The sequence below is a fragment of the Centruroides vittatus genome, unplaced genomic scaffold, assembly GCF_030686945.1.
Source record: "Centruroides vittatus isolate TY-2023 unplaced genomic scaffold, ASM3068694v2 contig_375, whole genome shotgun sequence".
Taxonomy (NCBI): Eukaryota; Metazoa; Arthropoda; class Arachnida; order Scorpiones; family Buthidae; genus Centruroides; species Centruroides vittatus.
In genome coordinates this window covers 1,372,592-1,396,023 of record NW_027122197.1, presented here as the reverse complement: position 1 = coordinate 1,396,023, position 23,432 = coordinate 1,372,592, and the positions used below count along the sequence as shown (strand labels likewise).

Sequence of the window (23,432 nt, the reverse complement as noted above, 5' to 3'; positions counted from 1 at the left end):
TCGGTATTTGGCTGAATAGTGATTAAATATTCGGTATTCGGCCGAATAGTGATTTAAATATTCGGTATTCGGCCGAATAGGCCGAATACCGGATAGTAACCGAATATTCGTTACATCACTAATAAAAATTTGACAGTTTCAACTGCTTTTTATTTTATAAAATTAATCTTCTTGCGCCACCAGAGGGCCTTTAAACAATAGGCAGTGTTAGTGCTGGTCAGTAGTAGTCCAAATTCAAAATGAATGTTTGTTTCTTGAAAATTTGATCACGATTTAAATACAGTACAGTATTATTTTTCAATTATCCGGATTTTTCCTCATCCAGACTACCTTCATTCCCAATTAGTCCGGATAATCGAGGTTCTACTGTATGTAGAATGTTCATTAATAGAAAGCAGTTTTAAAGCTTTTATTTTTTTGTTAGTAAAAAATAACATTAGTGGTTCTCACACTTATAAATTAAAGACACTACGGACTCCTCTCAGCCCATTAACAACTCCAGTTCTCTCCTCTCTGATAGCTTGAATGCTGTGGCCACATTTATGCCGAGAACTTAGCTACAGTATATATGCTTATGCAAAGGAAATTACTTTTACTAGTTTTATTAATGTTAACTTAATACATTTTCATTGCTTGCAGTGTGAAAAGTATCTTAGTGGTGAGTTTTTATGTCCTGAAATGTCATCTTACCAGATTTGATTGATTCAGACTGTTAAATATCTCCTCTGACAGCTTTGAATAGGTGTATCTTAATTATAATAACCTGTTTATATCTATATATAGAATTTATTTATATATTTTTTTATATATATAATCTTAAATTAATGACAGAAAAATTTATTTATTCTTTAAAATAGTTTGTCGTCAGATAAAAAATAAATAAAACATTGAAAGAATATCAAAAAGAATGCCTAAGGGATAATATGCAGTTATTTATATCAACTTTGTAGTTGCATCATCAATTTTGGTTAGCTTGCATGCATTTTTAAAGCTCTCTCTTGTGCCTGTTATTTTAGTGTAAGAAATACAATCAAATATACATCTTTCTTTATTTTATATTAAACTACGAATAGCTAGCTAAATTTATGAAAAAGCTTTATAAATAAATTGAATTTTGAATTAACTGATATAATTTTCAAAATATCAATGAATGAATAATAAATACATTTTTAAAATTAAAGTTGAATTGAAAACTACAGAGGAAATTTTCTATTATATTTAAATGTTTCGATGTTATAAACTAAAAAATCTCTTTAAAACAGCAAAAATAAAATGCAGTGTAATAAGAATATATTTATAATTTTTTAAATCTACCAAAACATTCAGTATCAAATCAAGAATTATATACAACTTCTGTTTATATCTATTTGTAAATGGAATTACATACATATAAAAATATGTTATAAATATACCGTATTTACTCAAATATAAGACGACCTTGCATATAGGACGAGGTGTGACTTTAAAGATCAAAATAATGAAAATTAGTTTTATTAATACAATTCTAATTTTATTTCATTTAATCACAAGTAAAACATCAAATGAACGCAAATGCACACATTGTTCTGCAAAAATTACTAGCATTTTAAACTTTAAGGAAAAATCTTGTAAAATCGACGTGATTTGTTCACGTAAAGCTGGACAATCGGGGAACCTTTTTTGCCAATTCTTAACAGTCGAATCTACTCTCCGTCGATTACGCTTTTGAGTTTCTCCGAATTCTGATTTCCGAATAATCATCTGTTTTCACGTGAGAATGGATTAAAACTTATATCGTGCTTCCGCGTGATTTTGGAATTTCAATCTGGAATTCAGTTCAAAAGCTTTGCTTTTTCCTATTCCTGACAATATACAAAAAAGATTCAAACGACCCAGATAAAATACTTGTTTTTAAATACAAGAGGGTAAGCATCCAGTAAAAAATGCGAATACACAGTTCACAAAAATTATTTGCAAAAACGCAAAGAATCCTTTACTCGTGCGTATAGGACGACCTAGGATTTAGAAGCTGTGATAAATGAATAAAAACCTTGTCTTATATGCGAGTAAATATGGTAAGTTATTATCTATTAAATATTTCACGAAATTATATAAATTAATAAAAATGTTTTGCTAATCATATATATACTTTTATTTACTAGATTGAATCACACTTATTTATCTTTGCAGTTTTTAAAATTTAATCAGAAGATGCTGATATTATATGTATTTGTTAATATGTTCAGATTCATGTGATAAATCAGATTTTAAATGTGAAACATTAACTGAATGCTTACAGATCATTTTAGATTGTTTTGGGATTCATTTGTGTGGCTAATGATTCAAATGATTCAAAATTTTATATGAAATTGTAATTATGAAATAATTATAAAATTCTTAAATTTGCATATTTTAATCAGGATTTTCCTTACATAATATATTTTAGTTTAATTAATTTTGATTATTTTAAGGCAGCAAGGATTTGACTGTTACTAATTTAGAGTTTAATAGATGCTTTCCTGAATAAACACTGCTATTTTTATTTTGAATGCATTTAATTTAAGAATCTTTGTTTATAAGATAATTACACTAATTATCATAATAATGTTACTGTTTTAGCTTAGTGAAGTTGATATGTAACAACAGTAGGGAAACAAGAATTATTTAATGGATCGTCAATTGTTCTCAAATTTACATTTTATATATATTATATATATAGACCAGCGTTTCTCAAAGTGGGCGATAACACCCCCTTGTGGGTGGTGAGTAAATCTAAAGGGGCGCTGGAGGCAGGGTACTGAACAGTGACCAAAGGCAAAAATTGGAGTCACTGACAGCCGTTCCCTTTTTTCTGTTAAACGGATAAGAAGAAACATTGCGTTTAATGGTTTCCAGCTGTTGAGAACAATGTACGGTAAGGGCACAGTGTGAAGTTCATAGAAAAGTTTTCCTAAGAATATTTCCAATCCTTTCTCACAGAAGAGAAAATGGGTTAGGGGGCGTTGGGTATAACTTTATGGAACAAAGGGAGCGGTGGATCGGAAAAGTTTGGGAATCACTGATATAGACAAATAACATTTTATATATATAGACAAATAACAACTGTTAATTTTTGATGAAGTAAAAAACATTTTTATTGAAGTGATTACCAGCTAGATGCATTATTCATAATTTATGTACTTACAATTTCTGTTCAAAGTAAGATTTCTAATTGTCTGTTTTGATAATATTTAAATATGTTTTGAAATTATAAATATCTAATTTTATTTAAATTACTTATTGTATTTTTAAAACAATTCCACATATATATTTAAAGATCTTTTTTTTACAAAGAAATTCATTTTAATTTTGAATTATTTTAACATTTTTACTCTTTATAATAATTAAAATATCGCCATCATCATTCATTTATTGAACATAAAAGGCTTTCGCCTGTTACAAAGGACGTGTTTTGTTACAAAACTTAGACCACATATTACTTTTGAAAATCGCTTATCAATGATATTAAACAACCAATTAATTAACATATAGTACAAACATTGTGAGTTGTCACAAAGTTCAACAATCAAACTAATGGTTATTTCCTTATTGTATTAATCCGACAAAATTGCTATTTTAACATTGTTACTTTATATTATTAAACTAACCTAGATAGTTCTTACGTTATACAAATATTGTTAACGCTAGTATTAGAATTTATTTACAATTTTTCAAAAAATAATTCACATAGTTATATATCTTGAAAATAGTATTAGTATTAGCTTTATCAAAGTACTTGTACTGTACATATTAATTTCAGTTGAGCAGTTGGCAATTATACTTGACAAATCTCAATCGCCATTTCAAATTCACCGAAAATATGAGACTTTGATAGTGATTTATTACACCACGGACATATGACTTGAGTGTAATCTATGAATCTATTATTGATCATTATCCCATTTTTATTTAGTCTGAGCTGTATAAAAACTTTTTTAACGTTAAATGCGATGTTAGTGAACATATAATTATTATTCGATGGATAATTTAGGATTAATTTGTACCAAGGTGGGTTTATTCGTTTTTGTATGTCTTCAATGTCTTCCCCAATAGATTTTTCCATTACACTCTGTAATAAGTATTTACTTTGCTGTTTGTTAGTGTTTGTTTGTTCCATAATTAACGTCACAGAGAACCCATATGTGTTAAGAATTTTTGATAGTTGTAAAATCCAATAATTAAAATATCAAGATTTATTTACGAGAAAGATTGATTCACAAACTTAAATTTAAAATGAATATTGTAATTTTATTAAAATTAATTCTCAAAGAAAATAATTTTCTATATCATGAAATTGAAATTCGGCAATTAGGTTTGTCTGATGACGACTTCATTTGTTTCATGTTATCTTCATGATATTAAATTATTAAAATATTTATAATAATAAAAATGTTAAACTCTAAAGGTTTTTTTTGTTTAAATTTATTTTTTTGTGTATTGCCACCAAATATCAATATATATGATGTAGGGCTGTTGAAAGCTTGATTTGGGGCACAGAGGAAAGTGGGACCTCCCTTTTTTTATTTATTTATTCTGAACAAATGAAATGTGTTGAATGATTTTTAATAAACAGAAATCTTAAAGATTTCACTTCTTGTTACGAAAAATAACTGTAATTTAGAGGTAGGAACCACTATGGGCCCCCTAAGTTTTTTCTGGCACTGGGGAAAAATCCTCTTCTTAGTAGCCCTGGACATATAATTGTTACCATTAAAAAAAATTCAGTAAGAGTAATCTTTACAAATGTTTTTTTTTTTGTTTATTGATGTTTCATTCTCAGCTTATGTTTGATTTAAATTTAAAAAATAATTGAGATTCAAACTTGTCAGGTGAAGATATTTTATTAATAAATCAAAATATACTATTTCTTTAACATTTTATTTATTGGTTTATTTAGTGATAATAATTATTTCACATCTTTCATAATAATCTATTCATATAATACATCTCAAAGCCCGATGATATATTAATAAACCAACAAATGCTTAAATAATTGGGCTAATATACAGCTATAATTAAATAATAAATACAAATGAATTTGGTATAGAGGTAAACATTAGGTGCCATATTTTATCTAAGTTAAGAATTATAATTTTTAATAATTTAATAAATAATTTAGAACATTTTCAGATCACTTACATTATTGCTGATATAAGTGATCTGAAAATGTAACATTATGTGTTCTATCAATCGTATTGAACCACGTACTCAATATTGATTGAATTAGGCATTTTAAACAATCTCTTATATTTATTATAATTTTTATTAGGGTTTCTCAAATGGGATTCCGGGATTCCGGTTGTTTTTTAACCCGGGAAATATCCTGGGAAATCCCGCAAATTTCTTAAAAATTCACTTTTTTCTTATTTTACATTAAGGTTGAGGAAATTTTGCAAATAGAAAGTATAATTAACTCATAAACTGTCAGAATACATTTGTATTTATTAATTTTAAACCTACTTATTAGTTTTTTTTTTAATTTTTGCTCGTTATGGCATGTCAGAAATGGTCAATAATCAATATGTAGCTTATTTGTGGCAGGACTCTCAAAATTCTTTACCAGTAATATCTGGAATAAGGGTGTTTATGCTGTCTTAATTTTTAACCATGCCCAGTAGCTTCAATGACTGCGTAACGCCAAGTTGTGCAAATTGGGCAAGGATACAAACGAGTACAAAGTCAGCGAGTATGAAGTTTTTCTTCATAATCTGGTTATTAAAGACAAATGAACTGCTGAATTATTGAGCTATGATGTTTCTATTAAAGTAGTTGAGGTAGACAAATCAAGAATACTAGGGAACAAAAGAAGTACTACAATCTCAAAAACAAACTAGAAATCTTTCGGGATACAGGTGAAAAACACATAATATTTGTCTTCTCTTAAATGTATTAAACACGATTCCAATCACATCAATTGAATCGGAAAAGGCATTCTCGGTAGCGAGACTTTTCATTACTAAAATAAGAATTAGATTGAGTGATCGGGGTATTGACCATCTTTGCTTTTTATAAAAATTTACAATATTTTGTATTATATTTTATTTAAAAAATCAAAAATTACCTTAGAAGTTTGATCTAAATTCATTTTTCTTTAAATTTTCAACTCAATTCAAAGTCATTTTTTGTTGTTGTATGCAGTTTCCAGCAAACTTTAATAAATTTTTGCTATTTGTGAAAATGTCTACGTAATTCAAAGGTAATTTTTAATATATATCTTACACAGCATTATTAATATGATTTTGGAGGTTACGGAACGCATTAAATTACTTTAAAAAACGAAAAATAATTATATCATTTGATATCGTGATATTTTGTACCGTAATTAATTTTGTCCCGGGATTTTCCGGGATCCTCGGGAAACAGTTCACTTTTATCCTGGAATCCCAGGACAAGCAAAAGACTGGAAAATAAGAAACCCTAATTTTTATATATATTTTACAAGCTAAACTATATATTTAGCAAAAGATACAACGATATTTAAATGACAATTTGAAAATTGTATTTTATATTCCAGAAAAAAGTTACTGTTCTTTTATTATTATTTTATGGATGGTGACTTTATTTTATACTTAAATGTCTTGTATATGATATAGCATTTGTAATATCTTATTTTGCTATGACATCTTCATCTGCTATTGTAATTTTCCTGAAATTGCCAGAGACTTGTATATGCATGACTTGCCTTCTATTTCATTAATGTGTCAATATATGTATTGGTGTTATTACCGCTTCCTACTGAAACCCCTTAATAAATTTCCTAAATTTTAAAAACTGTTAATAAACTGGAAAAATTTGTATAACAAAATTAATTTTCAATCAAAATTATTAATATGAATAATAATAAAAGGTGTCATTTAAAGTATTTGTAATTTTTTTTTACAAGATTTTGCTTTAGTCTAGTTCATTAACACCTCCTCTCAGTTTGATGGTGTAAAATGTAACTTTTTTATGAGTGCCGAGAGTTAAAATATTTTTTAAAAATGGGTGTTTTTTAGTTATAATTACTGTCTACCAAATCAGACTAATATTTTCATCTTAGTAGTAATATAAAGAGAAATTCAGTGAAAAGTTTGATTTCATATATGTGAATTGGCATAGTTTATTCATGTGCAAATATATCATACTATAAATCCTCTTTAGTATCTGCAGTGTGTGAAGGATTATATAAAGAAAAAAAATATCCTCCTGTAGAAAATACTACATTTTTGCATCTGCATTTTATGTGGATAACATCTATCTACTTGTCAACTTCACTAAATTTTTTTTTCTTATTTTTACTTTCAATCAACATGTTTATACAATACAGAATTTTAAATTTTTTCTGTTTTGAAAGTCTATTTATGAAAATGTATCCACAATAAACTTGCTTTGATATAATTGACTTAAAGTACTGTTCAATTTAACTTTGACTTAAAGCACTTCTTCAATTTAATTTAATTTAATATGGAGATTATAGCCTTTGCGGCTCTTTCTCCGACCGACGTAACTTAAAGCACGACAGTTTAATTTTGTCTTATTCTGTGCTTATGACATGATGACAATACAGAAAGTTTTCAGCTATATTTTGGAATATTATGGCTAGTAGTTTTTCTGTAATTATAATATCTTCTGAATAAATAAGCAAACAATGATTTATTAACATTTAACAGAAATTATTCTTCGATTCTGTTAATAATGCTTTGAAGCAGAATTTTATTTATGATTTATCTCAACTTTTAATATTAATACAATTTTGAAAACATTAAATTTATTATTAACACAGGAGGCCAATTGCAATTTTGTTCATTGACTATTTATTAATCCTTATAAACTTTTAGGAATTGAAATTAAATAACAAAAAAAGTAGTTCCTGCTTATTTAAGCATTATGATTATTAAATAATAGAAATTTTCCTGCCAAGTATGATGGACTACTTTCTATGAGAAAGTAGAGATTAAAGAATTGAGAAGAGTACAGGTTTCAAAAAATTCAAGAAGAGTACTTAATGTTGTTGCAAATTAAGTAGCCTATACCACTCGTGGAGGCATACTTAATGCACGATAATACATTTTAAATAACAGTCTCATTAAATTGTTACTTCTGACTGGATAATAGAACATCACATGGTCACTATAAAAAGCTTTTTTTTTAATTGTAGAAGTGACACAATGCAGTGACACAATGTAGAAGTGACACAATCTTTTTATAAAAAATTTAAATTTAACAAAGTAAGTTTAAAATATGCCATTTGCCAAAATATTTTAAAATGGAACTTAAGGGAAATTTCGTCATCAAGCATGAACTGAATGAGGTCACTGACATCACTGCAATGTAAGTATGATCACCAATCTGAAATCAATAAAACATTTATTCTATAGCTAATATATTTCTGCAAAATAAGTAGTCTATACTTTCCATCAGAACATAAAACGAATATAACCAAAATTTTATCTGGATTGGACAAAAATTGCAGCAGTTATAAGGAATTCACACACATACACGATGGCTTTTATATTGTTAATAAGTTTCAGCTTGAGTTTAATATAGAAGACATTAAACACAAGAAAATGTAATAATTCATAATAATAATTTATCTTACAGATGTACTGTTATTTCATAAATAGAACTTTTATTTAAATATTTTATAATGTAATATTGTCCTTTCTATCCGAAACTTTCATAAATATCTGATTTTAACAGTAAAATTAAACCTGTTTAACTAAATAATAGTAAATTATTGCTTTACGAACTTCCAATTGTGGCAGTTTTTATCATCAATTGAATGAAAACAGTATTGTTTTTAAAATTTACGAACTCTTATTGCTTGATTGTTCCACAATTGTTCTGAAGATTAATGAAATTTTATTGAAAGATATATATCATTTTATCGAAAAAAATAGACAAATGTTGTGAGATTCAGGAAATGTGTAATAGAATAATGAGTCTTACAAAACTTTCAAAAACAAAATCAGTTTTGATAAATGTCCGAAAGTTTTTTACGCTCGGTTGTATTCTGTATTCTGTATTAAATAAGATTTTATTATATACTTTTTACATGATAAAATAAATGATTAAATTTAAACTTCCATTAATCATGTTGATAAATTCCAGTTGTCAGCTCTTTGGGAAAAATTGCTTACATATGATGTATATGATATTTTACAGCAAACGTAAAAAGTAATGTTTTTATTTTTATGATTTTAAAATTGTAATATATAATAAAAATTGGTTAATGTTACCTACGGTTCCAAGATGGCAGCTCGTCTGATTCCAGCAAGGAAACAGTGGGGACGCACGTTCTAACCTAACCTAACCTAACCTAATAATTTTGTTGGTAATAATTATGGTAATTTATTATAATAGGTTAGGTTAGAACGTGCGTCCCCACTGTTTCTCTTCTTCTATTTGCTAGAATCGGAGACGAGCCGCCATCTTGGAACCATAGGTAACATTAATCGAAAAGTTAATACAAAATTATTCAAAATATTACATATATTTCTTCTTAGTCCATTTTGCTTAATACGTTTTTAAATAATTGTTTATACATTATTTTGTAGTGTTCTGTTCATTAAAAAATATTTATTTATCTAGTCTGATCCGTTATTTAAAAGGATTAGGTAGAACTTTGTGCTCAAAAATAATTCTAGAGTAATTTCTACATTTAATTTTAATTTGAAAAAGCTTAAAGAAATCATTTATTGATTAACATAATAAATTTATTATCGTATATAAATAATAATTAAGCATAGTTACGACTAATAAGGCCGAAGGAAACATAATACTAATTTTTGTCATTATTTGAAATTTTGTATTATAAATCTTATATATATAATGGTTTACACAATTACTCTATGAAATAACATTGAATAGAGCAGGGTGTATTTGAATTAAACTTAAAAAGGAACTTCCAAATTGAATAGTACAGTACGTGTAGAGAATTTTCAACTTCCTTTAAACCAATTAGAGAAACAAAAATTTTTATTAAAAAAAGTGGCAGTTTATATCATGCAGTTAACTGTTTCAGAATTCAATAAAATGAGAAAAGAAATTATTTGAAATTTTATCATACTTAAATATTAACAGAACAATAATAATTAAATATTGTGCCATTATAGGAGATTGAAAATTATTATATCACTTCTCAATTGTAACATTTGTATTTATCTTTGCGGTTTGTGTAAGAATAATTACAAATAAGTATCGTTTGGTATAATTATCCAGTTGTTAATTTCAGTTATTTGATTTTGATTATCAAATGACATAAGGCAAAGCCACCAGTCTACTGCTCTGTGAGGAACTGAACTTAAGTCAGGGGCGATTAGAAATTTTCCCGAGTTAGATGTCGGATGGATATGTCGGGCTCCATCCATCCAACCGGTTATTCTTTCTGGGTTGGTTCATAAATGATGTCCACACTGGAATGGGTGTTATGACAAGTCAAATGCAGGGGAGAAGTTCAGCGTCAGTAGACGTTCATTTATTTCATTAAATTTTATGTAGTTTATGCACTTTATTGTATTTATTTCAAAATTTCTTGTACGTTTCATTTCTACTTATGGTATCTATCAATCATAAAGTGATAAATATTTTAATGGGAATCAAGTTTTGTTGGACATCTGAAGAGGAGAGATTACATTATCCTTATACAAACTGGGATGAGAGGGGAAAGAGAAGTAAAAATTTAGAGAAAAATACAGATGTAATTTACGGACAGCCCTTAGACTGCAGAAAATGGACTTAAACCACTTTCATAATCAATAGTTATACAGTGTCATTTATTGACAAATTTTCAATTGATCAAAGCATATGGTTATTTTAAAATACTAAGTGTGAATTGTTTCTAAATAAAAAGTTCACAGTATATTATGAGATTTCTCAATTTTTTTTTTTCTAAAAATGGACTTACATCACTTTTAAAATAATCAGCCCATATATAAAGTGTTCAGAAATATACATTGTACTAATCTAATGTGTTGTATTCATCACAAACTGTAATGAAAATGGATTATCTCCTCCGTATTATATTCATGCTCTTTATATTATCATAAATGGAGTATAAATAGAGTAATCAATATAATTATTATAAGACTGATTATTTATTTATTGATTACATACACGTAGTTAAATTAATCATTCAAGGATATTATCTTTTCACATATTTTGTGTGTATGTATGTATGTATAAGCTGCTCATAAATGTTAAACATAGTGCATTATAATTTAAATTTTTTTTATTTATTTCAGCATTCAGAAAACAGTGATTTAGAAGGAGTAAGTATGACTTTTTATTATTATAAATTAAGTTTATATATTTCTTAGTGTTGAAAATTTAAAGAGCAATCATATTCAAAGATTATTGTTTTGTTTATCATTTCTATATAACCAAAATATATGAAATTACTGTTGTAAGTAATTTTATTAAGAAAGAAAGAAAAAAAAAATTTTGTTTCTCTTAATGGAAAGATTTCTCGATCACGTGTTGGTTGTTAATCTGCTAATTTTCTCTAATTAAAATTGAGGATATAAATATTTCTTTTTCATATTTTTACTGTATCTTTAAAAATTTTAATTGGTTGTTTTTTTACGGTTAATATAGGGGTGGCTTATTTTCTTCATTGGATATCAGCATTTATCATTTGTATAAAGAATAAATAAATTATTATTACCATTAGTGAATATTGAATTTAATGGATTTAAAAACTTTTTATTTGTAGTCCTTTAAATCGTCAAAACGGGCTAGTAGTGCTCCTCCACCAAGACGTAGTCTACCTCCTGTAGCTAAATCTTCACTAAGTGCTTCTGGTAAGTGTAATTAAATTTTATGTAGAAACCAATTGTTTTAAGATGTTCGAATTATTATTATTTTTTATTAATTACTTTTTAAAATTTTAGCTGCAGCTGGTGCTGTTGATGAAGAAATGTTTATAAGGTGTTTTGAAGATGTGCCAAGAATACAAGTATGTGTTACTCGTAATGACTTACGGATTATTAATTTTTCAAAATATAACAAAAAGAGAAGTCAGATTCTATAACGTTTGAAAATTATTGATTTACTTAAAGTATAGAAAGATTTATAAATGTCTGATTTTTGAAAGTTGGGTTATAACATTTTTATTCTATTGTATGGAAAATCTTATAATCAGACTTTAGTTTAAACACTTTATAATCGGATTTTATAACCATTTATAATTAGACTTAATAGCAATCGTTAATCAGTATAAACAACAAAATTTAGATGGCAATTATTTTTCTTTTTCAGTGAGCTGTTTATTGGATTTATATTGAAGTTGTGTTTTTCATGTATTTTCTCTTCATTGTAAACAAAATAAATTCCTTATTACTCACATTATTATAAGGGATCGATTACAATATTAGTTTTATCTGTTTTTTCATTGATTATTATACTTCTTGTTGAACTTTCCTTTGAAACAGTCATTTAATCCTATGTTCTTGTTTTTTCCTTTTAATTAATGTGTAAGAATATGTCGATAAAAATTTATAATTCTTAGACACCAAAAGACATTTGTGTTATTTTTTTTCATTTGTAATTATAAAAGAATAAACTTTGTTGTTGTGTTTGTAATAATAATAATTCTTTTATAATGCAAACTCCCATTTTCAAATATAACTCTTATTAGAAAATTCTGAAAGTATAAGAGAGAAAATATTAGAGTATTTAAGAATTTAGTAATGCTGTAGTCGTTAACTCTAATTTTTAATATTTACTAATGTATGAGTTATTATGATGATTGATAATGCTAATTCTTGCTTTAAATCAAAAGTACTCATTAATATTTTAGGTGTTTAAGTAAAATACAAAAACTGCTTTGAGTTAAAACAGTTAAAACTCAAGAAAAAAATTTCTGATATTTTTGGACTTCTAGTTTGAATTAGCTGTTTGTTTTTGTTCATATTCCCTGAAGGGTATCCAAGACATCTGAAAGTACTAGGAAAATTTTACGTTTCGGCTGTTTTGACTTTGATAGTACAGTGGACTCCCAATATAACGCGCAAGTCGGGCGGGAAACAACACCCGCGTTATAAGGTGAACCGCGTTGTACCGAGCGGCATGGTGTAACGTGGTTTTCACATCTTTACTTTAGCAATAATGTCAAGCTTTTCTTTCACACTGTAAGCTTTTCTTTTACTCATCATAAATACAATAATTAAACACTATTCAAAATACATTCAGGAACTCAATACGTACACAATTACTCAATACGCAGTAACAATAAAATGCACTACTCACTAATGCTGCACGGACCTGTATAAACGTGTTTGAGCTTATCGTGTCGCAAACATCACCTGCGCTATAACCGAGTGCACGATATAGTGAGCAGCGCTATAACAAAGGTCCACTGTAGTACTTTTTAGGTTGTTTTAAATCTTTTACTAAAGCTAAAAAATTTATCATGTTCTATTACATTTAGTGGCTTTATATTTTATAAAATATTATTTTTATTTGCATTTTACAATATTTGTATTAAGAAAATGAAAAAAATTATAAATACAATAATCAAAGATTTTTTTTGAAATGAAATAAAACTACGCATATACTGTATATATATATATAATGCTGAAATGGTATTTAACATTATTGTATTAAAAATGTTAAATACTATTCCAGTATGTTTTAACAACAAGAGAATATTTGACTAATTATATTATTAGTGTTATATGTGTTTATAAAAACTGTACAGCTATATAATCATATTTGATAAAATATATTTTAACTTTATATGTAATCCGAAACATGTATTCAGTGTTAAAATGCACTTAATAGAGAGTATATTATCCTTCATAGTTTGTGGCTTTAGAATCTTAACCAAGCTAGAATATGGATTTTAGTGTTTTGGATAGATTATAATTTAGTTTATATAACACTTAAACAAATTAGCTTTAAGAGTTTATGTAAATTATTAATTATATTTGTTTTTGTAGTTATATTCTGCAAAAGAAGCTGAACATGAAATTTCAAAAATAAGAGACACATTAGGTGATCCTAGTAATCATTGGGAAAAAAGATTAGATGCTGTGAGTATACATATCTTTCTGTAAAACTTTATTTGTATTTTGAGAGATACAAATAACAATACGATTATTTTAGTTTTAAAACATGTTATTACTTACAACAAATAAAATGTTTTAAATAATTATTGTAAATTGGAAAAAGTTATAAGAATTTAATAACTATTCATTTATGCTAAGATAATTCTTGTCCGTTTAAATGCTACTTAATGTTTCATATAAATTATGGTATTTATTTACAGTTTTGTATGCATACATTTGAAGAAATAAAATCAATTGAAACAAAGATTAAAGACATAACACACACAACGTTATCTATATATATAAAAACGAATGTGTCTGTCTGTGTGTGTGTCTGTCTGTGTCTGTCCTTCATGCATTACCACACTATTTATCTGATTGCCATGAAACTTTGGGAAGTTGTTTAATACACTCCCGCGAAGGTTTGTGGCATATGTGAAGACCACTATTTCCCCCCTGTCAAAAATATATTTATATATGGATTAAGGCTTTCATGTCCAACAGATGGTGCTAACTTCTGACAACCTAAGTTGGCTTTTCTGTGAGGCATTATGCTTTTCTGTTAGAATGGACTAAAGCAGATCATTTTCTATCTATCTATATAAATAAAATATAACGTTTGTTTGTTCCTACCGATTCCTTTTGAATTTTGACACAACGTTGCATTCGAATACGCAAGTGTTTGTATATAATATACACGTCTAAATTCCCCCTACTGGGGGGAGATGGACGGGATTAAGGCTTACCGTGAAGAACTCGGCTTCTATTATACTATTTTACATGCGGTTTTTTGCATTTTTAATTGCGTTTTAATAGGTTACGTCAACAGAATATACACTGAAAAGGGATTTTTCGATATTCCTCAGCGGGGAAAGGGACAGGATTAAGGCTTACTGTGAAGAACTCGGCTTCTATTATACTATTTTGCATGCGGTTTTTTGCGTTTTTAATTGTGTTTTAATAGGTTACGTCAACAGAATATACACTAAAAAGGGATTTTTCGATATTTCCTTGCCACGGAGAGGGACAGGATTAAGGCTTACTGTGAAGAACTCCGACTTTTATTATACTATTTTGCATGCAGTTTTTTGCGTTTTTAATTGCGTTTTAATAGGTGACGTCAACAGAATATACACTAAAAAGGGATTTTTCGATATTTCCTTGCCACGGAGAGGGACAGGATTAAGGCTTACTGTGAAGAACTTCGACTTTTATTATACTATTTTGCATGCAGTTTCTTGCGTTTTTAATTGCGTTTTAATAGGTTACGTCAACAGAATATACACTAAAAAGGGATTTTTCGATATTTCCTTGCCACGGAGAGGGACAGGATTAAGGCTTACTGTGAAGAACTCCGACTTTTATTATACTATTTTGCATGCAGTTTTTTGCGTTTTTAATTGCGTTTTAATAGGTTACGTCAACAGAATATACACTAAAAAGGGATTTTTCGATATTCCTCAGCGGGGAAAGGGACAGGATTAAGGCTTACTGTGAAGAACTCGGCTTCTATTTATACTATTTTGCATGCGGTTTTTTGCGTTTTTAATTGCGTTTTAATAGGTTACGTCAACAGAATATACACTAAAAATGGATTTTTCGATATTTCCCTGCGGGGGAGAGGGACAGGATTAAGGCTTACTGTGAAGAACTCGACTTTTATTATACTATTTTAGATGCGTGTTTGATTGCGTTTTAATAGGGTACGTCAAGAGAATGTACACTAAGAAGGGATTTTTTGAAATTCCCCCCACGGGGGAGGCGTTATACATTTATAATAGATACATTTTGAGCCACAGCAACGCGTGGCCGGGTCTGCTAGTTAGATATAAAATTTTATCAGCGCTTTTTTCAAATTTTGAGTAGCAATTTGATTAAATCATATTGAAAATTTAAGTTAACTTAAAATTTGTATAGTGCAATTGTATATTGTTTAGATAAATTTATTTAATTAAAGTATTCGTAATAAATTAAGTCTAGATTTCAAGTACAGAGTAATGAATATTTAATAGTTTTTGCCAGCTATTTAAGTATATATAAATTTGAAGTCTTGTAAGTTATGTTTCAGTTTAGCAAAACTGTAAGCTCTTAATATGCAAATTTTGAATAATTTTTATGTAAAGTTTTTGTATATAATTATGAGAATTTTGTCATATGTATTGAATTAACATATTTCAATTTAGTGTATCATAGTTATTTATTGAAATAGAGTGACTTCTTAAAAATTTATTGGAATATGTTAGAAATATAAATTTTCCAAAATTTTTTGTAAGATAATTGTTTTCAGTTTTAGAAAGTAGATCTGTAGATCCAAAGAGCACTGATATTTTGATTAGTTTATCCAAAATAATCATAGAAATAGGAAGATAACAAATGAAAATAATGTATTTCAAAATTAACAAAAATTTAAACTTTAAGAAAGCTAAATGCAGTTTATAAAACAAGCCAAAATCATAATAGTCAATTGACAGAGCTGGATTAACTACTGCACTATAACTTGGCTAACTAATTACACATTTAATTCAGATCTATTATTTCATTATTAATATATGTAATATTATTCTGATACTTAATACTATTTTACATTTAGTATATGTTTAATAGTATTATCCATGATAATACTGTTAAACACATACTATTAAAGTTAGGATCTCTTAAAACATTCAAGTTAAAACATATTATAAAAACTTAGCTGATTTCTAATTGCAATAAGCAAACATTATCAGGTAAAAATACTTTAAGCTCTTACATGCTATTTGCCTGAACACGTGGCTGATAACATGCAACTGTTATTAGTCTTAACCAGTGCTTTAAACATTAATTGCTTGGAATATAATAGTTTATATAATTGGTATTATGAAGCTGCTTATATAAGCTGGTATTAAAGTTGGTAACAAACAACAGTGGATGAATTATATATTAATTAATAATAATAATAAATTTTTCAAATTGTACATTTTTAAAATTGTTTTTACATGTCTTTTATGTTAGTCAATGAATTTCTTCTCATTGCAGTGCTATTTACTTACTCTGCTTAAAGTTATAAGTTATCATTATCCCTTTAAGCAAGTACCAGAGTGATTACAATAAGCAAAGTTGATTAGTTTTGAAAGGGATAATTGATATTTACAAATAGTATTTAGATAAATTTTTAAAAATAATTCTATGATAAAATAAAAGTAATGCTTTGTTTCAAAGTATAATTATTATATTCAGTAATTTCAAAAATTAATATAAAAGTCGACACAAAGTTTATGGATAAAATGATACAAGAAAGTACAAATCCATGTAAATACTTATTTGTATGGATGAACAATTTATGTAAAAAATTTGGGTTAATTTTTTTTTTCAGTTTAAATATCAATTACAGACAGAATTTAGTTCAGATATTGTCTTTAATTTATGCATAAGTAAAAAGGATATTTGTTTTAAAATATCTTTTGAATCATTTTATATATAAGGTTTTTCTTATTTTAGATGAAACGATTAAGAAGTGTATTAATTGCTGGTGCATCCGACTATGATGAAGTATATCAAAGTATTCGTCAGTTAGAAATTCCATTCCAATTATCCGTAAAAGATTTGCGTTCTCAAATTGTAAGAGAAGCATGTATTACTATAGCGTAAGTATATAATTTTGTTCTAATTTAATTATCATTGTTTTTATCATTAATTATCATTAGTTAAAAATGTCTAGTTTTGTTGGCTGGAATTACTTCTCTCAGTAATTAATTTTCATGATAATAAATGGAAAGGGTTTTAACAACATTTTCTTAATCACAGAACTTCTTTACAATAAAAATGATTAACTTATTATTTTAATTTCATTATGATTACAAACTTATTACAAACTTTGCTTATTTTTGAAATCATTAATTATGTAAGACAGTTATGTTACATAGTATATATTGATATAAGCAGTGCATTCAATTCTGTATTACCTAATATCTTTCTTAAAATACTGCGTGAATATGATATTGATCTTGCGCTTCATTCTTGGTTCAGCAATTATTTCCTATTAAGAACTTATAAAATTAAAATAGGTGATTATGCTTTCTTTGACTTTGTTCCAGTATGTGGTATTCAACAAGGATTCATTTTTAGTGGCCTTTTCTTTTTACTATATTTAAACCATCTTCTCTGCCAACTTAAATTTTATATTGTAGCTTACACCGATGATATAAAATTATTTTGTTCTGATCCATCTGTATTAATAAACAGATATCTGTTTATTAATAAATATGTTTAAATCTGCTAACCTGAAAATCAATACAGGAAAAACAGTCTTGTGTTATGTTTTGATACATAATTCTCCATTAGTGATTTGGGCATTGTTTTTGACACCAAACTTACTTTTAAAAATCATATTGATAAACTAGTTAAATCTCCGGCTATCAGACATGGAATTTTATGGTGGTTTTGTAAGCCCACCTTTAATAAAAGAGCATTGCGGACCATTTTTTAATGCTAATTTTCAACCTTGTATTGATTATGGATTTCCCATCTGTGGCAATGGATGCACCTTCTCTTTTACACAAGATTACTTCTGCTACTAATAAGATATACCTCACATTTAACAAAATGTGTAACATGCTTTTCACTATTGACACTAATATTGCTAGAATTTATTTGGGTTTCCATCTTTCTTTGAGAGAATTAAATATTTTGACTGGTTAATATATTAAAAATATTTTAATGAGTTTATCTATCAACATTGGCTTTAACTCCAAATTTCATCAAGAAAACTTTGCTCATCTTTCATTTTTACCCCTTTTTTTCACCTAAATATATCCAAATATCCTTTCTTTTACTGTATATTGCAGAACCTTAATAATTTTGATAAATTTTTATATCTCGACTTTCCCAATTTTAAAATGAAATGTAAAAAAGCATTGTATCTCTTTTAAGATTTATTTATTTTTTTTTGTTTTAGGGTTAGTTATTTGTTTTTAAGATACATTTTTATAGGGGGTGGAAATCAAATGTCTAACCAGACTTTTCCTGTAAATTTAATGAAATAAATAAATAAATGATATTAACTATAATCTGTATATTAAAGAAATAAGAAGAGAATAATAATTAATTAAACAAATTAACGAGAAACTGGACAAAACAGTAAAATATTGAGAAATACATTCTATATTTTAATAAAATCATGTAATTGAGGAAAATACTTTGTTTTATGAGTTTGTTTTTTTAAATAGACCATTTAGTAATAACACTTGTTTTCATATTTTAAAGAAAAATGTTTTGAATTTTAAATATAGTAGACATGCATTTTTATTAATTTTTAATTATTCTCTCATAAAAGATTAAGAGTTTACTTTTGTATGTCTAAAGATATTATCATCATCATTATTAAAGAATTCTGTGGCTTTTTTAGCTTCAAAATTCTTTTGAATTTTTAAAAGATAGCCTTGACTATGGTGGTGTTAACTTTATAAATTACTGTTTTATTTGGATTAAAATTTAATCAAAATGTTTTATATTTTTAGGTATTTATCACAGCAGCTTGGACCAAGATTAGATCATTTTTCTGAAGTACTTCTGCCTAGTCTAATAAATTTGATTCCAAATAGTGTCAAGATAATGTCCTCATCTGGAATTGTTGCCATACGTTTTATTATTCAGGTGATTTTTTACTTTTTAAATTTAAATGATTATTTTATGGTTTGTGTTTTTAATTTAATAAAAACATAATCATTTTTGTAATATTCAATTACAAATATTGAAATTTACATACTTAATTATTAAATCTCTTTTACAGCATACTCATGTGAGTAGGTTAATTCCTATAATAACTTATAACATGACATCCAGATCAAAAGAAATTAGGAGGTAAGTATTGAAAACTTAATTGATAAAAGTATTTACATTAATGACTTTCAAAAATATAAAAAAATTTTTTTCTTTTAGAATATGTTATGAATTTCTTGACCAGTTATTACACACATGGCCTACTCATACGCTAGAAAAACATGTAGCAAATATACAAGATGCTATTAAGAAAGGTATTAGTGATGCCGATCCAGAAGCAAGAGCTTTTTCCAGAAAGTATGACTTATTTATTTTTTAATTAATTTTATTTTGTCTCAGTAAGGTTAGGTGTTAAAAAAATTAAATTTGTTAATGTATAATTGACAGAAATCTCCTGATTAAAATTAGCATAAAGTATACATAGGAATTTTTATCTGTCTGAGTGGTTACTTGCATTGTATTTTTTATAACAAAAAATACCAAATAAGTGGTACTTTTTGTTATAAAGTGTTAAAATTAAAAGTGTTAAATTCATAACCGCATGACTATATGTAATACCAGCAATAGATCAGCATTGGAGAAGATATGATTAAAAATTGAAATATTTGCAGTAAATGGTAAATATAAAGCTGTTGGGGTATTGACAAGTAACGATGAATATTGAGTTACAGCAAAGTGTTGGTACTGGGAGGTAGGACGACATCGTACCTCCTTTTTCTCGGCTAACAGGTCGGTGAGACCTGCCCACTGTCAAGGATGGCAGTTTCCGGTCTGGAGTTTAATGGTCCTGAGGTGTTGGGCTTAATTGTTTGTTAGGTCGAGTGGGAGGAGGCAAGTAGGTCGTTGATAAAGCAGTTGTGATATCTGAATAAACAACACCATTTAAACAATAAAACAAAATTTATTAATTAACAAAGAAGACGATTACAATTATAATATGAAGATGGGCATAACCTAATATGGGGGATCCTGAGAGGGAGCTTACGTAAAGTTGGTCGTCATACCTCGTCAGTGGGGTGCCTGAAGGGTCCATGGGAATAGTTCGACTCGAGGAGTGGATTGTCGGAGGAGGCGGGACGTCTCGACAGTACTTCGGCGGTGGCTTGGAGCAGGCGACGATAGATGAGCTGGGATTCCCTGATTTCGGGTCCTGACTGATGATCGAATGACCTCTTTGTTCTCGCGTCTCCCCTTTGATCATGTTATTTATTTTGGCCAATGGTGGAATTTAGCCTTTAGTTCCCTTTGACTCAATCCCAAGTTCCTCAGGGAGAGGAAACGACTTTGGGGAGAAGGAAATACAGTCATCCTCCGGCTTAGGTAGTCCTCCGGTCTAATTTTTAACAAAATTCGAAAATTGAGGGAAAATAATAAAATAATATCGAAAAAATTTAAAATTTGTTTTCATCGATCAGTTCGGACTTTCACAAAAGTACATAAACAGACATGGACAAAAACAGAAATTTATTCAATATTTTTGGGAAAAAAAATCTTTTGCAAAATTATTAATTTCAAACTTGTAAGTAAAAATCCTTATTTCAAATTTTCTTTTCAATATCCCAATAGGAAAATGTTAAATTATTTTTAGTTTGTGCAATATATAATTAACAAAACAGAATTATTAAATACTAATTTTTGTTTAAGATCAATTGATTAATTATGGACATCAAAAGGTCTGTATTTAATCAATTGATTTTAAGCAAACTCAGTATTTTGTACACTAATATATTTTCTTACAATTTCTATTAAACACACGACTCCTCATGTTATTAGAGCCATTGTTTGCTACTTGTATTATACATTATTTTAAACAGAACTAGGTAACCCGATAGTTAATTAATGTTAACTCACTTGAAATTAAAATTATAAAAAATTTTTAAAAAAAGCAGACAAATTTATAAAATAAAAATGAATGAAATTACTAGAAATATCAAAATGAATTTAAATTTGATTATCTTTTGTGTGAAACAAAGCTGAAGCAATTCCTATAGTTATGTCACAAAAGAAAAGAGTTGCAATTAATTAAAAAAATTGTAATTAAGGGATTAAAAATGCAGGAAAAATTAAATAAATAAAAGTAAAAAAATTATTAAGAATAATTATAAAAACTAAATGAATACTAAATTAAACCTAAAAATCAATTAAAACTAAAAATAATAATTAAATTTAGAAATAATAAAATAATTAAAACTCTGGCCTTCACACTGAAGCCGAAATCAAAAATAAAATTAAAACTAATTAAAATTAAATCAATTGAAAATTAAAATTTTTTTAAAAGCTGTTCAAAAGTTGTTTTAAGATTTACAAATTGTAAATAAAATTAATTTTCAAATTTATCTTACTTGTGTACTTGTGATGGAACATTTTGCCTTTAATATACAGGGTGTTTTTTTTTAAACTGACTGTACTCAGAGACATTTGTAGAGCAATCTAACAGCCAGACTGTCACCAAATTTGGGAGAGTGATTAAGGATGACATGGGAAAGAGATTCCGCAAAGAAAAAAGTAGTCCCCAAATTCGCCGGTAGGGGTGAATTTGGTGCTGTTGCAGTGAAACAGCAAGAAATGTCAGAGCAAATGTCAACTGTGTAGCATGGTCATTTGGTTTTAATTCTTGCAGGTGGCTTATTTTGTATGGATAGAACTTGAGAATTTTTCGCAGAACTTGCCATACCGTCAAAGGCGTCATTTCCAATTGTCGTGCCACTTTCCAGGCGCTGCTAACTACCAGCAACGGTCAACAAATTCTTAGCTGTTTTGCTACAACAGTGCCAAATTCACTCCTACCGGCGAATTTGGGTACTACTATGTTTTCTTCACGGAATCTCTTTCCCATGTCATCTTTAGTCACTCTCCCAAATTTGGCGACAGTCCGGATGTTAGATTGCTCTACAGATGTCTCTGAGTACCGTCAGTTTAAAAAAAAAACACTATGTATATAATAAAGGCAAAATGTTCTGTCACTGTCCAATACAGGTTTAGTTTGTTTTTATATATCTGTATAGGTATATATGAATATATATATATATATATATATATACATATACACACACACATACATACAGATATAAAAACTAAAACTGTATCTGTATTGTGTATATAACCAAAGTTTGCTATTCAAAAATCAAACTTAAAGGATGGGAGCAAACAAATAGCCATCTCTTCAACTCCAAGTCTGAGTAAAAGTAAAGTCTTTTTTGTGTTTTCTATCCCTACATAAAGATCTTCCTTTCTCTTTGTTAACCTTTCCCATCAATTCATGCCAAGCCCACAGAGGAAGTTAACGGGTTGTCCTTTCGAGGAATGAATTGTAGACCCCCACCTGGGACTCAGTGGGACCTACTTACATGCTGCTTCTTTGTGAGGTGTTGGTTTCAGTTTTGGTGGGAATGGAACATTTTGCTATTAATATATATATATATATATATATATATATATATATACACATTCATATAAAAATCTGTATGTATGTATATATATATATATAATATACATACAGATTTTTTATATGAATGTTTTCAAATTTCATTTCATTAGTATTCTTTTCTTGTATAGTGTAGCGAATTTAAGATGACAGACAGCAAAAGTCTAAAAATTAACAAAAATTTTTAAAAATGTTTTTGATGTTTT

General features: G+C 27.6%; 1 protein-coding gene across 4 annotated transcripts in view; it reads left to right on the top strand.

Moving 5' to 3' along the window:
• LOC136975569 (CLIP-associating protein 1-like) overlaps positions 1–23,432 on the top strand; it is a 171,677-nt gene that overhangs the window by 104,733 nt on the left and 43,512 nt on the right. For all 4 annotated transcript variants that reach the window (XM_067270655.1, XM_067270656.1, XM_067270654.1 and 1 more), the window contains 8 exons: positions 11,241–11,267; positions 11,711–11,798; positions 11,889–11,953; positions 13,938–14,030; positions 17,523–17,668; positions 19,541–19,676; positions 19,813–19,883; positions 19,962–20,099. In XM_067270655.1, coding sequence (XP_067126756.1) covers positions 11,241–11,267; positions 11,711–11,798; positions 11,889–11,953; positions 13,938–14,030; positions 17,523–17,668; positions 19,541–19,676; positions 19,813–19,883; positions 19,962–20,099 — 764 coding nt within the window. The remainder of the gene's footprint in view (positions 1–11,240; positions 11,268–11,710; positions 11,799–11,888; positions 11,954–13,937; positions 14,031–17,522; positions 17,669–19,540; positions 19,677–19,812; positions 19,884–19,961; positions 20,100–23,432) is intronic.